This window comes from Triplophysa rosa, linkage group LG4 (assembly GCF_024868665.1).
Source record: "Triplophysa rosa linkage group LG4, Trosa_1v2, whole genome shotgun sequence".
Lineage (NCBI taxonomy): Eukaryota > Metazoa > Chordata > Actinopteri > Cypriniformes > Nemacheilidae > Triplophysa > Triplophysa rosa.
The window spans coordinates 27,013,380-27,034,062 of NC_079893.1; the positions used below are offsets into that span (position 1 = coordinate 27,013,380).

The 20,683-nt window shown below is 35.5% G+C and overlaps 2 protein-coding genes across 3 annotated transcripts in view; one reads left to right on the top strand and one right to left on the bottom strand.

Moving 5' to 3' along the window:
* Positions 1–3,402: 3,402 nt before the first annotated feature.
* On the bottom strand, positions 3,403–20,556 carry aimp1a (aminoacyl tRNA synthetase complex interacting multifunctional protein 1a). The gene is made up of 7 exons (XM_057331401.1): positions 20,432–20,556; positions 17,869–18,002; positions 16,240–16,353; positions 14,072–14,236; positions 9,090–9,295; positions 5,554–5,722; positions 3,403–3,707 (listed from the first exon to the last, which is right to left on the bottom strand). Coding segments are annotated over exons 1-7 (957 nt in total). The 5' UTR covers positions 20,434–20,556; the 3' UTR covers positions 3,403–3,540.
* Positions 20,516–20,683, top strand: part of tbck (TBC1 domain containing kinase) — a 42,703-nt gene continuing 42,535 nt past the window's right edge. The window contains exon 1 of one of the 2 annotated variants that reach the window (XM_057331399.1): positions 20,516–20,641. The gene's annotated coding sequence lies outside the window, so the exon portion shown is untranslated. The remainder of the gene's footprint in view (positions 20,642–20,683) is intronic. The other variant, XM_057331400.1, reaches the window with a different exon arrangement.

Below are 20,683 nucleotides of genomic sequence, written 5' to 3' on the forward strand. Positions count from 1 at the left end.
AAAAATTACACAGCTGTGTAAAAACTTAAGAGACCATTCAAAATGTTTCATTTATTCAGCATTTAGATGTATTGTTTTCATTGTCTGTCCAGTGTCTTCTGAATTGAAAAAAAAAACATCAGGAGTGACAAAGTCATCCAACAGCATGACAAAACAAAACAAAAATAATTATTAAATTATTACAAATATAACATTTGTATTTGACATTTGGGAGAAATATTGTTAGTAGTTCACAGAATGAAACAAAAACAATAATTTTACCCGAAAAACACTTCCCTCTCTCTCTTGCAGCCATTGCAACTGGCTTTTGTTAGTTCAAGGAACGTTACAAAAAGAAAAATAAGGAAAAATCACGCACAAAATATTTTTTAATTAATAACGAATTAAAACCATAAGTGAAAAAAAAAGTTTTGATTAAAATGTTTGTATGATGGAAAGGGGAAAAGCAAGAATATAAATTACTAACAAAATATATAAGTTAGATATACATTTCCATTTTAAGGTTTGTGGTTGAGATCCATTCACAGAAAAGAAAAAAGACCCTAAAAATACCCAAAAATCCCTCAGTTCACTTTATTGCGATAGTAAAAAAAATACATTGCTATAAGCTCCATCTTTAAACATTGTAAGTTTAATATTTTACCCATTATATGATGGGGACACAAAACATGATGGAGACTCAAATACGTACTGTGTTTAGATTTTAAACAGATGTTTTAAAGCTTCTGTTTAGCTTGACATTGCCAAATCCACATTACACAGGAACCCAAGCTTTTTACGTCCCGTGGTTTGTTAAATAAAAACATAAACCATAAAACACATTCGCTGGTTAACTGGCATCATTTGCATATACCACATACAAGGTATGTTTCCGTGGAACACTGTGCTGCTGTTTTGTGATCAGAAGTTGTCAAAATACGGAGGTCACAGTTCTGTAACATCATGGCTTCCAGATTTCCTGCACTTTGATGGCCGTGTACATGGTGTGCTGGTGAACTATGAAGTCGCATGCACAAAACTTTTCTTTCAACGGCAGCCAAGCATCCTGACCTCTCACCCCGCTGTGTTTTCCACTTATTTTTCTGTCTTTTGTTAGGGATTCGTGTTTGAAGATAATTCCCATGTATTATTTATTTACAGGCCCTTAGACGCTCTTTAAAGAGTTTTCACTAACTTGGAAATGTAAATATCGTCACAGATTCGAATTATCGAACTTGCACATTTTTAATACTACATTTCCAACGCAGATGTACAGCATTAAACATAAAAAAGGGAAGAATTCCAAACAATAGATTTGTTTGCATGACTTTTAAAAGTGATATGGAAAAATGGACATAACTCCAGGATATAGCCTTATTGTTGTCACAACAGTCAGCCGCAAACAAGCACACAAATGTGTAACAAATTTGTGATCAGAGAAGGCTTCATATTGAGCAACAGCATCAGTTGATATGCTTGACCGGTCTTCTGAAGGATTCTTTGAAAGCCATGTGAAGCAAATAAACTCACTCTGTTGCAGTTCAATAGGTTTACATATAACATAAATAGAAATGATAAAGTTATTCTTTTATTTTTTCAAAATTATGTTCCTGTAGCCTAACTGTTAGAGCATTGTGTTAGAAGCACACGTCGTGAGTTTGATTTCCAGAAAGCTTGAAAGCACTGCAAGTTTAAATCTTCCAAACGTAGAAATGCAATTAATCTTTATAGTGATCCATAAGTAAGAAAAAATGGAATGTCTCACAGATGTCTCCATTAGTTTAAGTAGTGATCTCAACAATAACACAAACTGAGGTTAAAATTGCCAGTCGAAAGTCAATATTTCTCAAGATTTCAGTACGAACTTGGACATTTCTCATTAAATTGACCCAAATTCAGACTTTTTTAACCTCAACATATATTCATGTTACGCCTCCATGTTCTTAATGTAATTTAACAATTGTCTCGTTTGTTTCCGTTATTTTCCCCACAAGCAATTTTAAGAGAGAACTCCTGAGCTATGAAAGAACAACCTGTGAGCAATAAAACATTTTCTTGTGAAGTATAATCTCATCCTAAACCAGCTACAAAAAGGGTTTGCAAACATCAATAAACTGAACTGTACAGAGAATTTGAATACTCCCATAAGTCAATGTAAGAAAATGAGAAACACAGAGAACACAGTGAGAGACTAAATTACCAACAGGCTGTTAAATCAACAGATAATTGTGTTTAAAATGTAACAAGAAACTCAAAATCCTGATGTCATTTTAATATACATAACGTTAAAAGTGACCGATACACCTCGAACGAATGTCTAGATGGTGAAACTTGGCAAGAGTTACAAAGCGGCTGGGTCCTCTTCATTGTTCTAATGTTCTTACATTGCGAGTCAAAACACACATGAAAGCCTCTCAATGAAATAAAGCCAAACTCTTAAAAGAGCAGGAGATTAAAACAACAAACCCAGAGGGATTTTGTAAACAAAAACACTGATAAATGAGTTCCTGAAGCGGGGCGGTTTTGGGCTTCTTTATTAGCTCTAAATCTTAATGCCCGTCATAAAGCACAATGTGCTCTATAAAACCAAGTAGTCATGAAACCAGCGCTCGCTTGCCCCATTAGAGCGCATGCCGTGTTTGTTAACAGAAGACTACAGCAGTCATCTTTCCTCCAAGAGAAACGCTGCGCAAAGAGGCTTCCCTCAGACGACCTCTCTGGGTATTTTGGCATTCTGCCAAATTTGGAAAAATACGTTTTCAAAACAACTTTCTACATCGTCGCCATGCGTGCCTAATAAACACTAGACGACAAGATAACGGCGATCTGCAATTGTTTTCGAAATAAACGATGAGGGTTAGATGACGTGAAATGCTATTATTACAGTTCTGGCGATTATACGACAGAGATTGACAACAATGCAAAACTGAAACGGCAAAACTTGTTTCGCAACAGGTCAGTTTTAAAATCACCTGAGCTACATTATTCAAGTTGACAATAGTGTTGATACAAACGTATAAATCTGGTCGACAGGGACTGAAACATCTTGTGCGAAAGCCTATGATGTTTGTTTCATTGGTACAATAAAACCAAGCGAATTAAGATAGGATACGAACTTAAAATAAAGGAAATGAATGCGATCTCAAATCCTCTTAAACGTAATTACTCCATTACACATCTTAATACAGAAAACTTTCGTTTTTAAATGTGAATAAAGAAGATCTTGACAACCCTGTATAATATAATGAACTTGTTACCATCTCGGGGATATTATTATCATCATCATCATCGTTTTTTTTTTTTAATAAATTTGTTGTACCGTTGGAGGACAAGTCCATCTTCACTATTATGCAGCGACTTTAAGTCATAAGACTGATCAACCTAAAAAGTAAACACTGGGATATAAAAACATCACAAAAAGACTTAGTATTCAAATAGTTTATTAATCATATACGTTTATCCTTCCATCAATGCAGTTCAAGAGGTCTAGAGGTTAGGCAACAAGCCCTTCACTTCTTACAGGAGGATGTTTTGGCTCTGTAACAGCTCTATAAGGCTTTCTTATTTGATACTACTCTTGTTCATCGTCTGAGCCTTGCAAACCCCTTTTCCGGCGACCTCAAAGGCAGCACCCTTATAAGTGGCCACACATTTATCGTCAGTACGCAGATCCGGCTGGACTTGCTCCCACACTTTCTTCTTAGGGTTCAACTCTTTGTCAGGCTCACCTAGAGTGACACAACATATAAGTCACGCGGATTAGTTTTAACATTGCACTTTTTTATCTGAGAGCTGGAATGTTAACAAAAGCCACATTTCACATTTTTTAAATCTACACCCACTTCCATGAGCCAGTTTATAATTCACCATATAGAAGCTGGAACACAAAGTATGAACACAATGGGTTTAAATTCGCCACACAATTAAAGTCAATGGTGTCACATGTTTGGACAAAAACATCTAAAACATTCTTCAAAATATCTTATTATGTATTCTGCAGAAGAAATAGAAGAAAGTCTTGCAGGTCTGGAATGACATTAGGGCGAGTACAAGAATTTATACTTTGTAATGTACAGTATTCTTTCAAAAAATATTATCTTTTAAAAAAAACATTTTCTTTGGTTTAGTAATTCAATACTGTGAAAAAGTAGCATCATTTGTTTTTACCACCTCTACTAGCTTGATCACACAAACAACGGTTGTGTGGGTACAGTCTGTCCCCATTAGTTTTAATGAGACAGGATAAAGACATGTGCAGTAAATACAAAAGAAAAATACACCTTAAAAGTCTTCCAGAAGTACAAATTATAAGGAACTTGAATTTAAATGAAAGCATACCGAACAATAACAAAGCATTCAATAAAAAAACATTACAAGAAACAGTAAATAAAATACAAAGAATTTCAAAGTTAGGGACTGACATCCATCCCTCTCATCATGTACATTTATGCATTTGGCAGATCTTTCTTTTCCAATTGTCTTTGAAGGTTTTATGTTGTCTGTGGAATTTCAGCCCATGACCTTTGGCAATGGAGAGCAATGTGCTTTAGCAGTCGAGCTACAGACATACCATATTTATTCTGTTTAAGGCACTCTATGAGCAGCATTTTTTTCCAAGGATGTGCTTTCAAAGATTTGCTTCCAAACTTTAGAAAGTCTACAATAATTTACTGCAAATGTATTGTTTCACCTAGCAACTAAAAATCTTTTAAAGTCTTTCAAAGATATGATGGCACGAATCTCACAAACTTTAGAAAATGTACCAAATTTTATTACAAATTTATTTTTTAGAAATTAAAACTCTTTCATTAAGATTTTTCAGATGAAACTAAAGATGATTTTCCAAGATTTAATGCCTCAAATCTCACAAACTTTGGAAAATGAACCAAATTTTACTGCAAATTTATTGTATAAAAACTAGAAATCTTTTAGTTAGACTTTTTTGATTCTATTAAAGACGTAACAAATTCTATTGTAAATTTATTGTTATTTAGATTTTTTTTAGATAAAACTAAAGGCTTTCCAAGACTTGATGCCATGAATATACATTTTTTAATCATAAAATGTTTTATTGCAAATGTATTGTATAGAAACAAAATATCTTTTAGATCGACTTTTTCTTAGATTAAATTAAAGACAACTTTGATGCCACAAATCTCACAAACTTTAGAAAATGAATACAATTTTATTATAAATGTATTGTTTGTACCTAGCAACTCAAAATATTTTAGTTAGATATTTTTAGATTCAACTACGACACTCAATGGACTAATAAAACGCATGCAACCTGTGGAAATTGAGTAGGACCCTGCCAAATGAGTTCTTGAGCTTGTCCTTTCGGAAAATACCTCTTTGCCATTTTTGGGGGTGAAATATGCACCAGACTCTAATTTACTGACTCATTTGAAAGAAGCGGTAAATCAGTCATTCAAAACGATGCCATTCGAGTGTGTCCGTTTTGATAAATGGGCGCAAAGCGTTCAGGCACACTTCACGAAAACACACTGTGGTGTCGTTCAACTTGTGAACACCCACAATTCAATACACCGTTGGTGTAGAAATATAAAGAGGTACCTGGGAAACCCTGGCAAGAAACCCTGTCTCCGGGCACGGCTCCGCTCGGGGGATCCAGGATTTCCACCTTCTCTAGAGAACTGGCACACATGACCATGGCTTGGGACAACACGCCTCTCATCTTGGCAGGCTTGAGGTTGCACAGGAGCACAGCCATGCGATTTTGCATCTGAAGATTAAGGAATTGAGCGTAAAACAGCTTAATGGATCTGGTCACGGATCATCACGGGATTCAAGAGATTTCAGTATTTGTACGACTCCTGACAGTTAAACAAAATGCAATAAATTAAATATGCTGGCGGTTTCCATTAAACGGGTTTCAAGATCTTTGCACTCGTTGCAGCCTTCAAATTTGAAAAACCAAAAAGTTTTGTATAGTGTTTTATAATTTGTTTTAAATGTCATAAGATTAAGAAAATTGAAAAGTGGTTAAGAACCCACCAAAAAAAGTCCAATATTAATGTCATCCACCTCTAAAAAGCATCAATAACATCAATGTACTTTAAAAAAACAGTTGGCCTGTTTATAACAAGAGAATATTACTTTTTATGGTCAAGAATAAAGGGAATCAGAACTAAATTAAATAAATAAAATAAGCACTCAAAAATCACCTCATCCAGTACAAAATCCCAGTACAACATGCAGACGTTCATTATGATCTGAACTATAAATGCACAAACACGTTATGTTAAAACAACTATAAAAATAAGTCAAAACCAGAGGGAAAACCCAAAAAGATTAAGTGAAGGAGAGAAACAGATGCTTTTTAGAGGTGTAAATATAATTTCTGATGTACTGCTAGGAATCCCCTAAACAAATCGTAAACTCAGGGGTCTGGAAAATAATACATGCAGTCTACACGGAGCAGGTTTATGGACCTGCGTGAAGCACGGCAGTTCAGACGTTTTATATGAAACAGTAAAAGTGAAATATACCCTTTCGAAATATTCTGACACATAACACCCAATTAACAAGAGTTGCTTTGAGTCTTGCTGGCAAACAAAGATGGCACTCAGATATAGGTGTCAAAATTTACAGCGCTGACAGTGTTATTCCAGAACACTGTCCAGTGCAGGTGTAAATACAAGATTGATTGTGATAAATTACGATTCAGTTTTATGAATAACGCAATGCGTCAAAATCTCAAATTTGTCCATAAATCACTTCTGTTATTTGTTACGATGTTTGAAAATGTGAACATACAATTGAACTCCATAGTGGATTTGGGACTTTTTTGAGACTTTGAAGCTCCAACACATACGAGTATGGAACAACATTAGGCTAAATGATCAAATTTTACAATAAATGACCACAGTATTTTTCTTTCAATGTTTAATAAAGTACCTGTTTCTTAATTTAAGCAATTGTATTTTTTAAAATAATATAACTTCATAGCTGAAATCCATAATGTTTGCCCTTTCTATCGCAATCTTGATATCTTGCAAATCTTGAAACAAAATTGCAGGTCACTTTACTGAACTAGTGACTTGTGCGTTGAAGACGAAACCAGACATTTCTTACGAAATTGGACCCGACAGCAAAAATTATTATTATTATTAATAAGCTTACAGTTGCGAATGACGGTTAGGTAAGGTGACAGTTTTCAACACTGATATTTTTTCAACTTGATCATTAACTTGAATATATTTTCTATTTAATTTATATCATTTTTGCTTATTTTTAACACCAAAAAGTTATAAATTGCCGTTTTGAGTAATTGACTGCAATTACTTAGATTATATAGACCTTAACACACCTTCACCCTTAGGAAAATGTATTGATCAACTTATTAATCAATTAAATTATTAATTAAAATGGTTAGATATTAAATTATTATTTATTTATTATAATAAAAGTGTAGTAGGTTTCGTGGACTGTAGTGGACTTTTTAGCGTCTGGACGCGAACACATAAACAGAATCAGCTGTTCAGAGTTTACCTCAGGCGCATTTTACCGTTTCATTTGAGAGAAGCTGCTGTCAAACTTTGCGGCGAGCCGTCAAAATAAAAGTCCGTCGTCAAAATAAAAGTCCAGTTAACCACATAACAAAACTGTTATTAAAAATGTACAAAGCAGCAATTAAATGTAAGTAGACTTAAAACAGCAAAAGAATAAAAAATTAGATGTTATATACTGGTTTATATTAACATAGTTGTATATGCTCTATTTTATGGATTTTTTCCACAAGGTTCAAATACACTGCAGTATCTAGATTTTTTATTATAGTTTGAATAAATGCTGTACTATAGTAAAGTATATTTTCATGTGGGCAAAAGTATATTACTTTGATGTAGTAAAAAAAGGAAAACACAGAATCCAGAAAAAAAACAGAAAAAATAAAATCTGGGATAAAACGGATTTCATAGGGCCCTAGTTTATTAGTTAACTGCATGAAGGCAATGAGTTGCATGTCTAAAAAATCCACTGTTTTTCTCTGAGCAAAACAATTAAATAGCAACAGCACAGACTTTATTTAAGTTTATTAAAGAAATATTACATTTTAAGTCAAATATGAGTTAATGTTATTAATAAAAGAAATATTATATAGCAGAATTTTCCCCTGTGAAGATTGTTATGTTGTCTTATTGTGTTTTTATCTTAACTTGTGCCTTTCTTAAAATGTTAAATGGATCCAATTCATGTTCAGTCAAATTAATTTAATTCCGAAAACTAGCTAGTATTGTATAGTACTGTATGCAATTGACCAAAGCGGTATCGGAATCGGTGCACCCTTAATTTGATCTTATTGTTTCTTTTGTTTTTAATTTGTAGCACTTCAACGATTTTCGTTAATATAAAGTGTGTTATAAATGAAATGAATTATTATTATTATTACTACAAATGCTGTAGTTAAACTATGCTTACTGTAGTAAAACCATGTTTCATTTTTCTAAGAACAACCAAATGCATTACTGAATTTGTGGAAATTCAGAAATAGTAGAAAAAGTTTACAAAGCTTCTTTAATTCTGAAGTTCTCCAAACCTTAGGTAGAAGGTAAACACCGCTGTCAGGTGCAGTGTTGGGTAAATTACTCTCAAAAAGTAAATAATTACTAGTTACTAATTACATATTCAATAGTGTAATTAGATTACTGTACAAATTACTCTCTCCAATAAGTATTTAGTTACTTATTACTAATTACTTTCTATATCCTATATCAACCTTGATTAGTTAAGTGATTCAAGGATAGGCATGAAAGGGCTCTTTTAATTCATTCAAATAAATAATATTAAACTACATAAAGTACTCTTATTAACTGACCAAAGTATTACAAATGTGAGAATTATACATTAAAGCAGGGATTTTAAAGTTCGACTTTGAATCTTGATGTCAATTCCACTATTGCACACACATATATTACACAAAGTATTTAGTTTAATTACATCAAAAGTAACTTTAATTAAATTACAGAAAAAATAACAGTAATCCCTTACTTTACTTTTTCAAGGGAAAAGTAAGTAAATTACAGTAACTAATTACTTAGTAACTAGTTACACCCAACACTGGTCAGGTGGTAGATGCGAAGACTCATTACCTGATCGAGAGGGATGTGTTTGACCAGACCACTGACAACAGTACGTGGAGCCGCTTCCCCAACATCCACCTGCTCGACGTAGAGCGAGTCTGCATCAGGATGCTTTTCGGCGGTGATAATGCGGCCCACTCTGAGATCCAACCGTGAAACATCCACTTTCGCATCCTCCTGGGGCGGGGCAGCTGCTTTCTTTTCTTTCTTCTCACCTGGACCACAAAGCACCAGAATGAGATTTCAGACATTTTCTCGTGTTCGCAAAGGATGGTTGTGGTCATGCGAGTTGAATGACTCATTATCTAGCACACTATAAATGTTGGGAACTCATCCATGAAAAGGCACAAACTGTGTATGAAGTGCTATTATAAGCATGTTTATAGGACATTGAGACTGGGATTTTATTACGCGTCCACTCGGGAGGAAATGTGCTTTCGGTTTGTGAGGTGCTTTTTAATGCCATTCTTTGAAAGTTATTTTCAACTGGTAGATATTGTTCCCAGAGGAGCTACTTTTAAAAGTCTACAACAGGAAAGAATGCCGGGTTGTCATTTCTGTTCGGATTCCGAGCTTTCCCAAAAGTGAAAACGATTCTGCCAACATCGGGTTGGGTACACTGTGTTTCTAATCAATCCGGCTTTTGGGAAACAATACCACTTTATCTGTGTTTCTGGAACTGTGGGTGGGGGGTAAGCCACAAGTTTTAAAAAAACGTTACCTTTGTGTATAATCTCATGGCACAAAAATGAACCAAAACAAATTCCAAGCGTACCGAGTCTTATGATTCTCTGATGATTTTCTGATGATCTTATGATTCTTTGACAATTTTGGTAAAACAATCATACTGAAATTATTTTGACATAACGTGATGTCTTACATCATTGCGCATTGAACCACATTAAAACAGCAGATCTCATGTACAAAATAATGATTTTGGTCTCCAAACTGAGAGTTGCTCTGTAAATGCTCTAGTCAAGTCAAGTCAACTTTATTTATGTAGTGCTTTTTACAAATTACATTGTTTCAAAGCAGCTGTACATGAAACATATAGACTATAAGCAAAACATTCAAGTTATACAAGTTAAAACAAAAGAAGTGAACACACACAGAATACAGACATGCACACAGGTTCATACACACACACATGCATAAAACACAACTCCACATGCACAGAGCACAATACACGCACGCACGCACACACAGGCTTTGGTTGACTATCCCCGTGGGGACAGTCCATAGGCGTAATGTTTTTATACTGTACAAACTGTATATTCTATCCCCTATCCCTAAACCTAAAGATCATAGAACACTTTTTGCATTTTTAGATTTGTAAAAAATATTGTTCTGTACAATTTATTAGCTTTTTTGCCCCTGGGGACCTCAATTTTGGTCCCCACGGTGACACGAGTCCCCATGTGTTGGTGTGTATTCAGGTTTAGGTCCCCACCGGGATATACAAACATGAACACACACACACATTATATTAATAAATACGAAAACTTTAAATTCTAAAGCTGATGTCAGCAGTGTCCTGTTACTGGGATCAAATTTTACTTTGGTTCACTCGTCATCGTTTTGTTCTTCTCAAATGCTTAATAATAAAGAATATATTAGAGAATGTTTAGGCAATGGTTACGTAAGATGGCCATGGTGTATTTACGGCACACGCATATTAATATACAGACGATTTTGAGATTGATACAGACCATAATTCTGACTTTATTTTAGTTTACTGTACAGTACTAATCTGAAGTCTAGCATTCATCCACACTGAGCGAGAGGATAAAACTGACGTGTCATCTGGCCCAAAGTGAACTTGTTCTTCCTAGGGCACATAAATAATGAATAAAAATATGAGTGCTCTATGCTTAGATTTGAACAAAGTGTTCCCAATTTCAAGGATCTTGAATAATCAGAAATGAAAACCCTTTTCATAATAACAAACCATGAAAGGAAATCGGACATATTTCAAATGCTCTATTGATTAAGGCAGGAATGGTATGAAATGTAGCACCCGGCAGACAACAGTGACGCCGACAAATCTGGTTTGTTTTTAGATGGCTTCAACTAGAGCTCGATTTTTCGATTAATCGTTTTTTTAAATCGATTTTTTTCTTTCATATTTCCGCAAGCATTAAACATACTGTAAGAGATCATTAACGTGAATCTTATTGCTACGGCTAGTCTTCTCCACTAGATGTCACTTTTGTTTTTCCAACGGTGATGTTACAACAGGGATCCTATAGTTAATTCATTGCTTAATTTAACATGGCAGATGCAAGTATGTCGTGTTTTGTTCAGACGAAGTCCAAAATGACATACCATGCGCCTTTTTGGATAAACCTTAACTTTCATTCAGTGGGAAAATGTCGGCAGTACTGCCCCGCGAGGCCTGCTTTCCCGGGCACAGGACTCGTCTCTCTCGCAGAGTGACTCTATGCAGCACATTTAATTCACCATACAGCGGCCGATTCGTGAATAAAAGAATACAAAACGGCGTTCCAAACACCCGTCACTGTTATGTTGACTGTTTGGATGTACATGAATACAGTTTGTCTGTAAATTAGTGCATGATTACATAGACAGAGGCAACGCGCTGTGTTGTAGCCAATATCACTGCTCTTTCACGTGTGTGTGGTGATTTTGTCAGATGACGACAGAAACAGAATCAGACTGACAACAGAAACAGAAAATATGTAAATGAGAACGGCTTTTTTGTTCATAGAGTAGAAGCGAAACGAGTCTGAAATTGCAACTCAAAAACTATGAATGACGATGACGTCACAAATATGTTAATTAGCATGTGACATCACCAAACGCCACAGTTCTACAAATTCCTAGCGGAAACACTGCATGTTTTTGGCTTTTCATTTCTTTTTATTAATTCACCATTGTAATCTGATGTTTTCGGTTCTTTTTAAAGAAATATCTTTGTGATCTTTATCTGTATGCATGCATTGAACTGAATCGAGAATCGAAATCGAATCGGAACATCTGAATTGATACCCAGCCCTAGCTTCAACTTTAATTCACCGCTGACTTTTGTACATTTTATCTTTATGAACCTTTTAAAGTTAAATGCAAGTTTAGCTATATGGAGAGACAGTGGTACTACATGCACTACATGTCTAGATATATTTAAAGGGATAGTTCACCCAAAAATAAAACTTCTGTCATCATTTACTCACCCTCGAGTTGTTCCAAACCTGTATTAATTTATTTGATATGTTGAACACAAAAGAAGATATATGGAAAAGGGGTGTAACGATACGCGTATTCGTATTGAATCGTTCGGTACGAGGCTTTCGGTTCGGAACGCATTACAAACCGAACGGTTCGTTTGACTAATCCTAAAATAAAATAGCTTAAATTGTGTGAAATATGATGTTCTCAGTGCGACTTCTCTCAACAAGGCAACCCAAAGGACGTAAAAGGCAATGTGCTGTCTGCCACTCCCACCCACCCCCAAAGAAAAACACAATTACACTTAACCGTTACTCTAGTCAGGCATATGTTGGACTGGCTCTCACTAAATCATTGGTGTTTCGAGTCAGATCCGTGGGCGTGGCTTGTTGGTTTTGACTAAATCTTTGGTGTTTCAAGTCTTACGAAACCTTTACCCAACCCACACCCTAACCCTAACCTTACTCTACCCATCTAAACTACCTATGATTGTTAAAATTGACGAAAAAACACATTTGGGTGATGACGTCAGACTCGAAACACCAAGGATTTAGTGAGAGCCATGTTGGACTAGCGCGTAGCAATATGGCTAGTAACGTGAATGCGATTACCAGACCAGAAATAGAAGATCCTCCAAAAATCAACAGGTCTGGTTTTTGGGACCACTTTGGTTTCCCTGTAAATTATGAGGGGGGTGGCAAGAGAGTGGTGGATAAAAACACTACGGTATGTCGCATCTGCTAGACGACAATAAGCTACATTAGCGGGAATACTTCAAACATGTCAACTCATTTATCACCCCAGTGTGTCAATAGCTGGCAACAAAACAAAAATCAAGGATATTTTTCTGGCATTTCTTCCTTTTTGCTGTATTGAAAACGTAGCGAACCGGGACGAAAAAATGTTTTGTGAACCGTTACACCCCTAATTTGGAAGAATGCTTGTAACCGAAAAGTTCTGGGGCACTATTGAGTATCATTGTAAAAAACCTACTATGGAAGTAGTGCCCCAGAACTGTTTGGTTACAAACATTCTTCCAAATATCTTTTTTGTGTGGTTAACAGAATAAAGAAATTAATATGGTGAGTAAATTAAATGATCCCTTTAAGGATTAGTTTAGCAAAAAAAACAGATGACAGATGATTTAGGCTAACGATCCCTTTAATTATGAGTTTCCCATGTTTATGAAAACAATCAATAAGGCTTATAGTAACACACTTACAGTACAATGGAAGACTGTGGGGCAAATCTTTGCACATCTCATTTCAATATACAGTATCAATTAAAGTGACAATCCATTCATACTGAGTGTGACTTTTTCGCTCCAAAATGAACAATAAAACGCTATAACAGCAAAGAAAATGTTACAGCGAAGAACATCAAACCTATATGGCTTCAGAAAACTTGGAATATACAGTAGTCATTTGGACATTTGAGGTACTTTCTGGTCATTAACTATAAATAAACTGCATCAAAGTTCTCCAAAATAATCGCAAATAAATAACAGCACCCAGTTTGAAACATCACAAGGGAGATCCTGTTTTATTTTTGGATGAAATATTACTTAAAGCTTTTATTCATTACCCTGCTAAATCTTCTTCCATTCATAAATCATATTTAAACTGCAGTATTTGAGTCAAGTAAATAATTCAAAGTGCTATTCTGTGCACTAATTCAAAATGAGACCTCTGTTAACACGACTGAAAAGCCAAAAGTGTTCAATGTTGCTAAAGATCAATCAACAGAAACGTCACACTGCAGTGATAAAGGACTATTCGTCAACAGATATAAAACATCCTAAATACCTTTTTTCTCAGCCTTCATCTTTTTTGTAGCATCGTTGTCTTTGGCTGGAGGGTTTTTTGGAACTGGGGCAGGTGCAGAAGCTGCTGGGGCAGATGGAGCTGCTGATGTTGGTTTAGACACACACTGGACGCCGTGGTCCACCGAAGGCATGGCCATGTCTTTTACTGAAAACAAACAAATCCAGACAGATGCCTTTATGAATCCTAAAGGCTAACATTATTTATTTAATAATGAAATACTAAGGCAATACGAAGAGTTCTGAACAGTCATTCGTTGCTTAGAAGTATAAGGTTTTATATGACATTTTTGTCACAATTGAGTATTAACATTATAGCAGCTTATTTGCATTATGCCATGTTTGTTTTTTTAAATGTGTACATTTTGGGACTTTTTTTAAGAAAACAAAAAGGTCCTATCTACAAAATCGAATTATAATTTGGTTCTATAAGGTTCTACCAGCGAGCACTTTGAATGCACACAAGAGGACCAATCAGGATCAGCTTTCTTTGTCATGTGACCGGACTCCTCAGTGACAGTGGGAAATATCTGAGGAAACAGTGTAACGCAAAACAATGTTTAAAAGAAACCTCAAGTTTGACTGTTTTATTGATACTCAAACTACAGTATTTTTTCTGTTTTGTATAGGTTTTGTTGAGGAGTTCATTTTTATATTTCTAGACACAACACTAGCCAGCAGCACCATCTTCCTAATTCCTATGTTTACATGATCCCTCATAATGCGATTAATGACTTACATTTTACAATATAAAGCCCTAAAGGCCAAATAATCAACAATATCAACAGTCTTAATTACGACAATAAACATTATCATATTATTTCAGCCACGATCATCTCTAGAAAGTAATTTTACCTATCCCACCTTCTGTGGAATAAAGTCTATGTCAGATTACAGTAGCTGCTTTCTGTCTTAAATTTAAACCATCGGAAACTTAATGGTGCCTACAATAATGTGTTGAAATACCCATCATATACCTAACTAAAATTAACATCTGCACTATAAATAAAAAATTACGTACTGCCTTTTATGCTTAACTTGAACAAAAAATGATGCGTCCTAAAATATGAAATAAATGTCATGTAAATGTAATTTTTGTATACATTTCAGCACATTACAACACTAAAATTTCATGTTTATTAAAAATTATATGTAAATTGTTTGTTTTGAAAATGTATTGCTTTAATTAATGTTTTATAAATACCTTATAATTCTAAACAAAAAGTGTTTTTTCAGAATCAGAAGGTTCTATCTGCGTTTGACCTGTTCCAAAAATCCCCATTTACAAATTTCAGAAAATGTTGATGTTGTACATTTAGAATACATTTAGGGTCTCAGTCTTTTTAATGTATGAAAGAGATTTGTTCCCCATATTATTTTTGCTATATGAAATGCAAAAACTTTTAAGCTCAATATCTCAAAACTACTCGGAACGTAGAAAGAACCTTATAATTCCTAGGCGACGCGTTCTAACCTACAGCAACGCAGGTGCCCTCGATTTAAACACGGTATTATGGAAATGACTCTTCACGATTTGGAGCCGGTATGTTTCATGTGTTTTAGCAAAATAATTTGAATAAATCATGCAGTGCAGGCTCATTTCAGGAAACAATTTGGAGAAACAATATTTCTATCCAGACAGACAAAGCAGAGCATCTGCTTTTACAAATCCGAATGCCAAGCAATAGCACAGCGTGGTAACTTAAAACTTTTATAAAATTCCCACCATGTTCAATCCATAACAGATGAAAGCAAATGTGTGATATCTAAAATAGGCATTTTTGGTTTTCAAAAATGTGTTCATTTTTAAGGGAACAAATCCATATGGTTTCTGAGAAAGAGCACCTGCCCTAAACTAGATTAAAGGGATAGTTCACCCCAAAATGAAAATTACATCATTTACTCACCCTCATGTCATTCTAAATCTGTATGACCTTCTTTCTTCTGCAGAACACAAAAGAAGATATTTTAAAGGACGTACGAATTCACTTCTATTGCATGGACACAAAACCAATGCAAGTCAATGGCAAGAGGGTGAGTAAATGATGACAGAATTTTCATTTTTGGGTAAACTATCCCTTTAACCTGGCCTTAAAGTTAAAAGGGGTTATAACATAACGTAAGAATGCACCTCTCCGGGTGATACTGTACCTCCTCTCGCCCTTTCCTTCTCCAGCAGCTGTTTCATCAGTATTTCGATGTCCTTCTTGAGTTTGGCGTTCTCCACCATCAGCTTCTTCTCCTCTCTGACGGTCGCCTGAACAACTACACCGAACATCATATTCATTAAAGGATCACAGATATCAGGTCTCAAAGTCAAAATGTACATCTACTGTTGCTGAAACCACGCATGTCATCAGCAGATGAATGTAGAAAGTCAATAACTGTTTAAATTTCTACAAGTTCATTTTAATACATCATTCATAGTACCATAGTACTTTCTGTTCTTTTTTATAGCTATCTTGTGAGCTCATAAACTGCATCTCAGTTCTTCAAAAATGATCATTGTGTTCTATGGCAAAAAATAAAAATAACAGCACACAGCTTCAAAACATCACAAGGGAGATCCCGTTTCATTTTAGGGTGAAATATGACCCTGCTTAATCGTCTCCCATTCATAAATCACATTTTAACAGCAGCATTTGCGTAAATGAAATACTTCAAAGTGCTCTTCTGTGCACTAATTCAAAATAGGACGTAGAAAGTCCATAAAAATTCACAATTCTTCAAGTTCATTTCGGTAAATACTCTGCTTGTTGCTGTAAGGCTGCGGTAAACTGTAGCATAGTTTTTATGCTTTTCAATTTAACACTTTAATTCAGTTCAACTGATAAAAAAATTCATTCAAAATGTTTAAATAAAAAGTTTACGATAAAAATGTATCAATTCTGTATATAAGGGATTTTTCTACAAAATGGATTGATGTGGACTGTAGGCCAATGACAGACACTAAGCATTCTACCTCTACTGTATATCGCCATCTCTGTTTGAAACATAAAATTGCAAGTTATTTGATCTACTTCACAAGGTAATTTTTTTTTATAAGTAGTGTTTCACTTTAATTAGATTGTTTCTTAATGAAGTTCAACATGCTGAATACGAAAATCACATAAAATTTTTACCATTTACGGTACTAACAAAAACACTAAAAAAATATTTTCACACATTTATACATTTCGGTATTATTACTCGTACGCAGAAATGACAAGGTACAGGCATAACACTGAGCTCAAAACAACAGTTGAACATAACAGTTACTAAAAATGAGTCGTCCAAAACTTCACAAGTGTTCATTTGATCGTTTTTGTCTTTTATGACTAATTTCTAGAAATTTCTAGAATTTTCTGACAGTGACAATTGGAAAATATATGTGAAAATGTGCGCAGTTTTTGTTCATTTGCAATATACCGATATATCGTAAATTTACTTGAGCTAAATACAGTATACAGTAAAACATTGATGCTACATGAAAATAATATTACCACAATAATTAGCACCACAGAATTGTACAAGAACTATAAAAAGGTTGTGCGAAATACAAATTTGTTACACAGTGCTTTTCTTTGCTACATGGGCTGAAGTAAAATTATGTCACACTGACAAATGCCACGAAATTTTAAGCAACAGCTCAAATTCTAAATCATTATTATTAAAAGCTTACCATTGTGCAAAGATTTCTTTTACAGTGTATTGATGCATGTCATTTATTTGAAAAAAGCTAAACCAGGAGCCATTGAGCCCTGGTTCATGAACATTAAGCTCCCAGAGCATTCCACTCACTGGCGTTCTCCTTCAGTATCTGGACCTGCTTCTTGAGATACTCGATGATCTGGTCAGCCTCCACGGCCTTCTGTTCCAGTCTCAAGAGTGAGGGTGTGTGGCCCGACATCTTGAAAAGAGATCGCACCAAGAACCTAAGAAAACAAGCCAAAAGAAAGATCAAACGCGGCAGGAACTCTTAGTCACTCGTAAACATAAAAAATAAAAAAATAAATGAGACGACCCGAAAGGACATCCTATCCGTATTTGGGAACACACACCACTTAAGCATCCAGAGAGCACGACCTGTTTAAATGAGATCTTTTAGATCTCTGGCACATGTAAACATGAGGTGTTTTTGGCAAACGTTACACGCTTGCTTAATTTGAAATGTATACCGAAACGTGGCCAAGTTTCTGTCCCTCTTCCCTTCCATGGAAGTGAATAAGTCAGACACCAGCCAGACGACCCGACAACAGATCGGATACAGGCCAAACAACATGCAGAAACCCCATCAAACCCCATCTTGTTTGTGATTCTCGCTTCAGACTGTTTGTAAATCTGAGTCTGCGGAAACTCGTCTCAATGTTCAACTGAATTCCAGAACACGGAATATGGGTGGAAACCGAACCACATGTCATCCGAACAGGCCTGTTCCCCTGTCCATAATTCTGGACAAACACAGCAATTGCGTCACTGTCCACCTTGTCCCACCACCCTTATAAAAGCGTTCATAATTACGGAATCCTCTTTGGCTCCATACGGGATCAAACAATTCCCATTCAGTCAAAAGACAGCTGGCTAAGCAAAACGGACACATTACGCATTTGGCTCCGGCCCATCGGCTGCGAAAGGACCGAGGGAATTTTTACAAGGCGTAGGAAAAGAGCACAACACATCATAACACATACTGCAGGGTGGTGCTAGAAAACAACAGCTGGCTCGGGATGAAAACAAAGGGTTGGGATGAGGAAATTAGAAACACAAAAAAGCTGGAGTTGATAATATCGTGGATCAAAGTCTCTTGTTTTTGAAGTTCTTGCGCCGCTTTATATGGGCCTGTGGTGGAAGGATTTATGAGCACCATGACAGGACTGTTTTCATTTGCATAACCCCTGAAAACAAGACCCTTCCAAGAAAATCAAGTTCAGAGAAGCTCGGTCATTGCTGCCTTCCCATAATGCAGCAGCGGTCATTCCTGTCATGTGACACTCAATGACTACGAATGTTAGCCAAGCAACGAATATAAAATTCACTTCAAAATGTTTAAATCTGAAACAAGAATGTAAAACTGACAAAAGCCGTTGCCATATTCATGCGAGTCGCAATGGAAGCAAGATAAGGGAGACAAAGTGTCACCCATCAGTCATCTATTCTATTCTTTTCTGTCGAATCATTTGAAATCCCCCACATATGCGCATTAGATGGGAATGATTTTTAAGGAATAACAGGCAAAATGTTCAAATTCTCTTTACCCTTACGCCATTCCTTCCTTTCTTTAGTTGAACCCACTTGTTTAAAAATAATGTCATTTTGTGTCCACGAAGCTCCAAAAGCACATCCATCCATCACTGCAGTAATCCAAAGAAGTCCAGTGGGATACAAAATGTCTTCTGAAGCAAAACGATAGGTGCATGTTTGAGAAAATTAATACTATTTATGAAACTAAATTGAAACCAAAACAAAAGCAAATGTTCATTGAAGTGATTCAACACGTCACCATATTTGAATTTAGAACTTGTTTGGGTTTCGATGTCTATTTTGAATGAGCTCAAACTATTAATAGTTTTCTCACACATACACCTATTGTTTTACTTTAGAAGACGAAGTCATTTGGATTACATCAATGATGGATGGATGCGGATTTTAGAGTTTCAACATTTCAGGACCTATAAATGGACATAACATGATTTTAATTCACTTTGAATTTGTATTTGTAATACATAATATGTATAATTGAAGAGAGGAAGTCATTTACACATAAAGCAAAAATGTTCCCATATTTTACATCTAGACTGCCTTGGGAAACTTTGCAGACAGTGTACAGTGTGAGGTGGAAGAACTCTACAACAACCTTTCTTCAACAGCAATTCAACATGCCATGTTTTAATACTATACACTGATATAAAGTACACCTCAACAGTAGAGCTACACAATGTATAGTAGTATAATCGAATGTAAAGCATGAGCAAAGAGAAACCAAATTAATTTAGATACATGTACATTGTTGTTTATATAGTTTCAGGTTAAAACCTGTTTGACCACATGACCACATGAACGAGATGCATAAAAACTGTTCTGTCAACACCCGTTCAGAAATTACACTTTCATTTTCAAAACTTTATTAAACCATTTTGTTACACTTTAAACCGATTAAAACCACACGCATTTAGACAACTCAGAATCTACATAGTTGCATCAGGGAGCACATTTCTATTAATAGAGACTTTACATGTGAATGTTTATCTGTCACATGTCCGTGTAACAGCTCTATAAAAGGCATTCGTGTGCCCATACAAACCGTATCGCCAGCCACACAATATATAAAAAACACACAACAACGATAAAACGTGTTAATACTCACATAAAAGTGTAATCTTGCGCTTTCCTTTCTGACAGCCGCACGCTCTCGCTCGTCTCCCCGGCGTCGCAGACTGATGGCGTCACGATCACGTGACGCTCAGATGTTTACATGCGCAGGAAGAGTCTGATCTCTTCAAAATCAAATACACATCTGTAATGTTTTAATGTAGGCGTGCTTCAGGAGGAGAAATGTTTTGCTTAAACTGAACAGGTATGATTTTGATGTTGCTGTTCTTTGCATTTCGAGTATTTA

Bases quoted from the DNA above. Each gene is read 5' to 3' on its own strand.
- aimp1a (XM_057331401.1), bottom strand. The intron at 16,354-17,868 runs GTGAGTGGAATG...TGTTCGGTGTAG, and splicing joins GATACTGAAGGAGAACGCCA to TTGTTCAGGCGACCGTCAGA. The intron at 3,708-5,553 runs GTACCTCTTTAT...GTGTCACTCTAG, and splicing joins TTCTTGCCAGGGTTTCCCAG to GTGAGCCTGACAAAGAGTTG.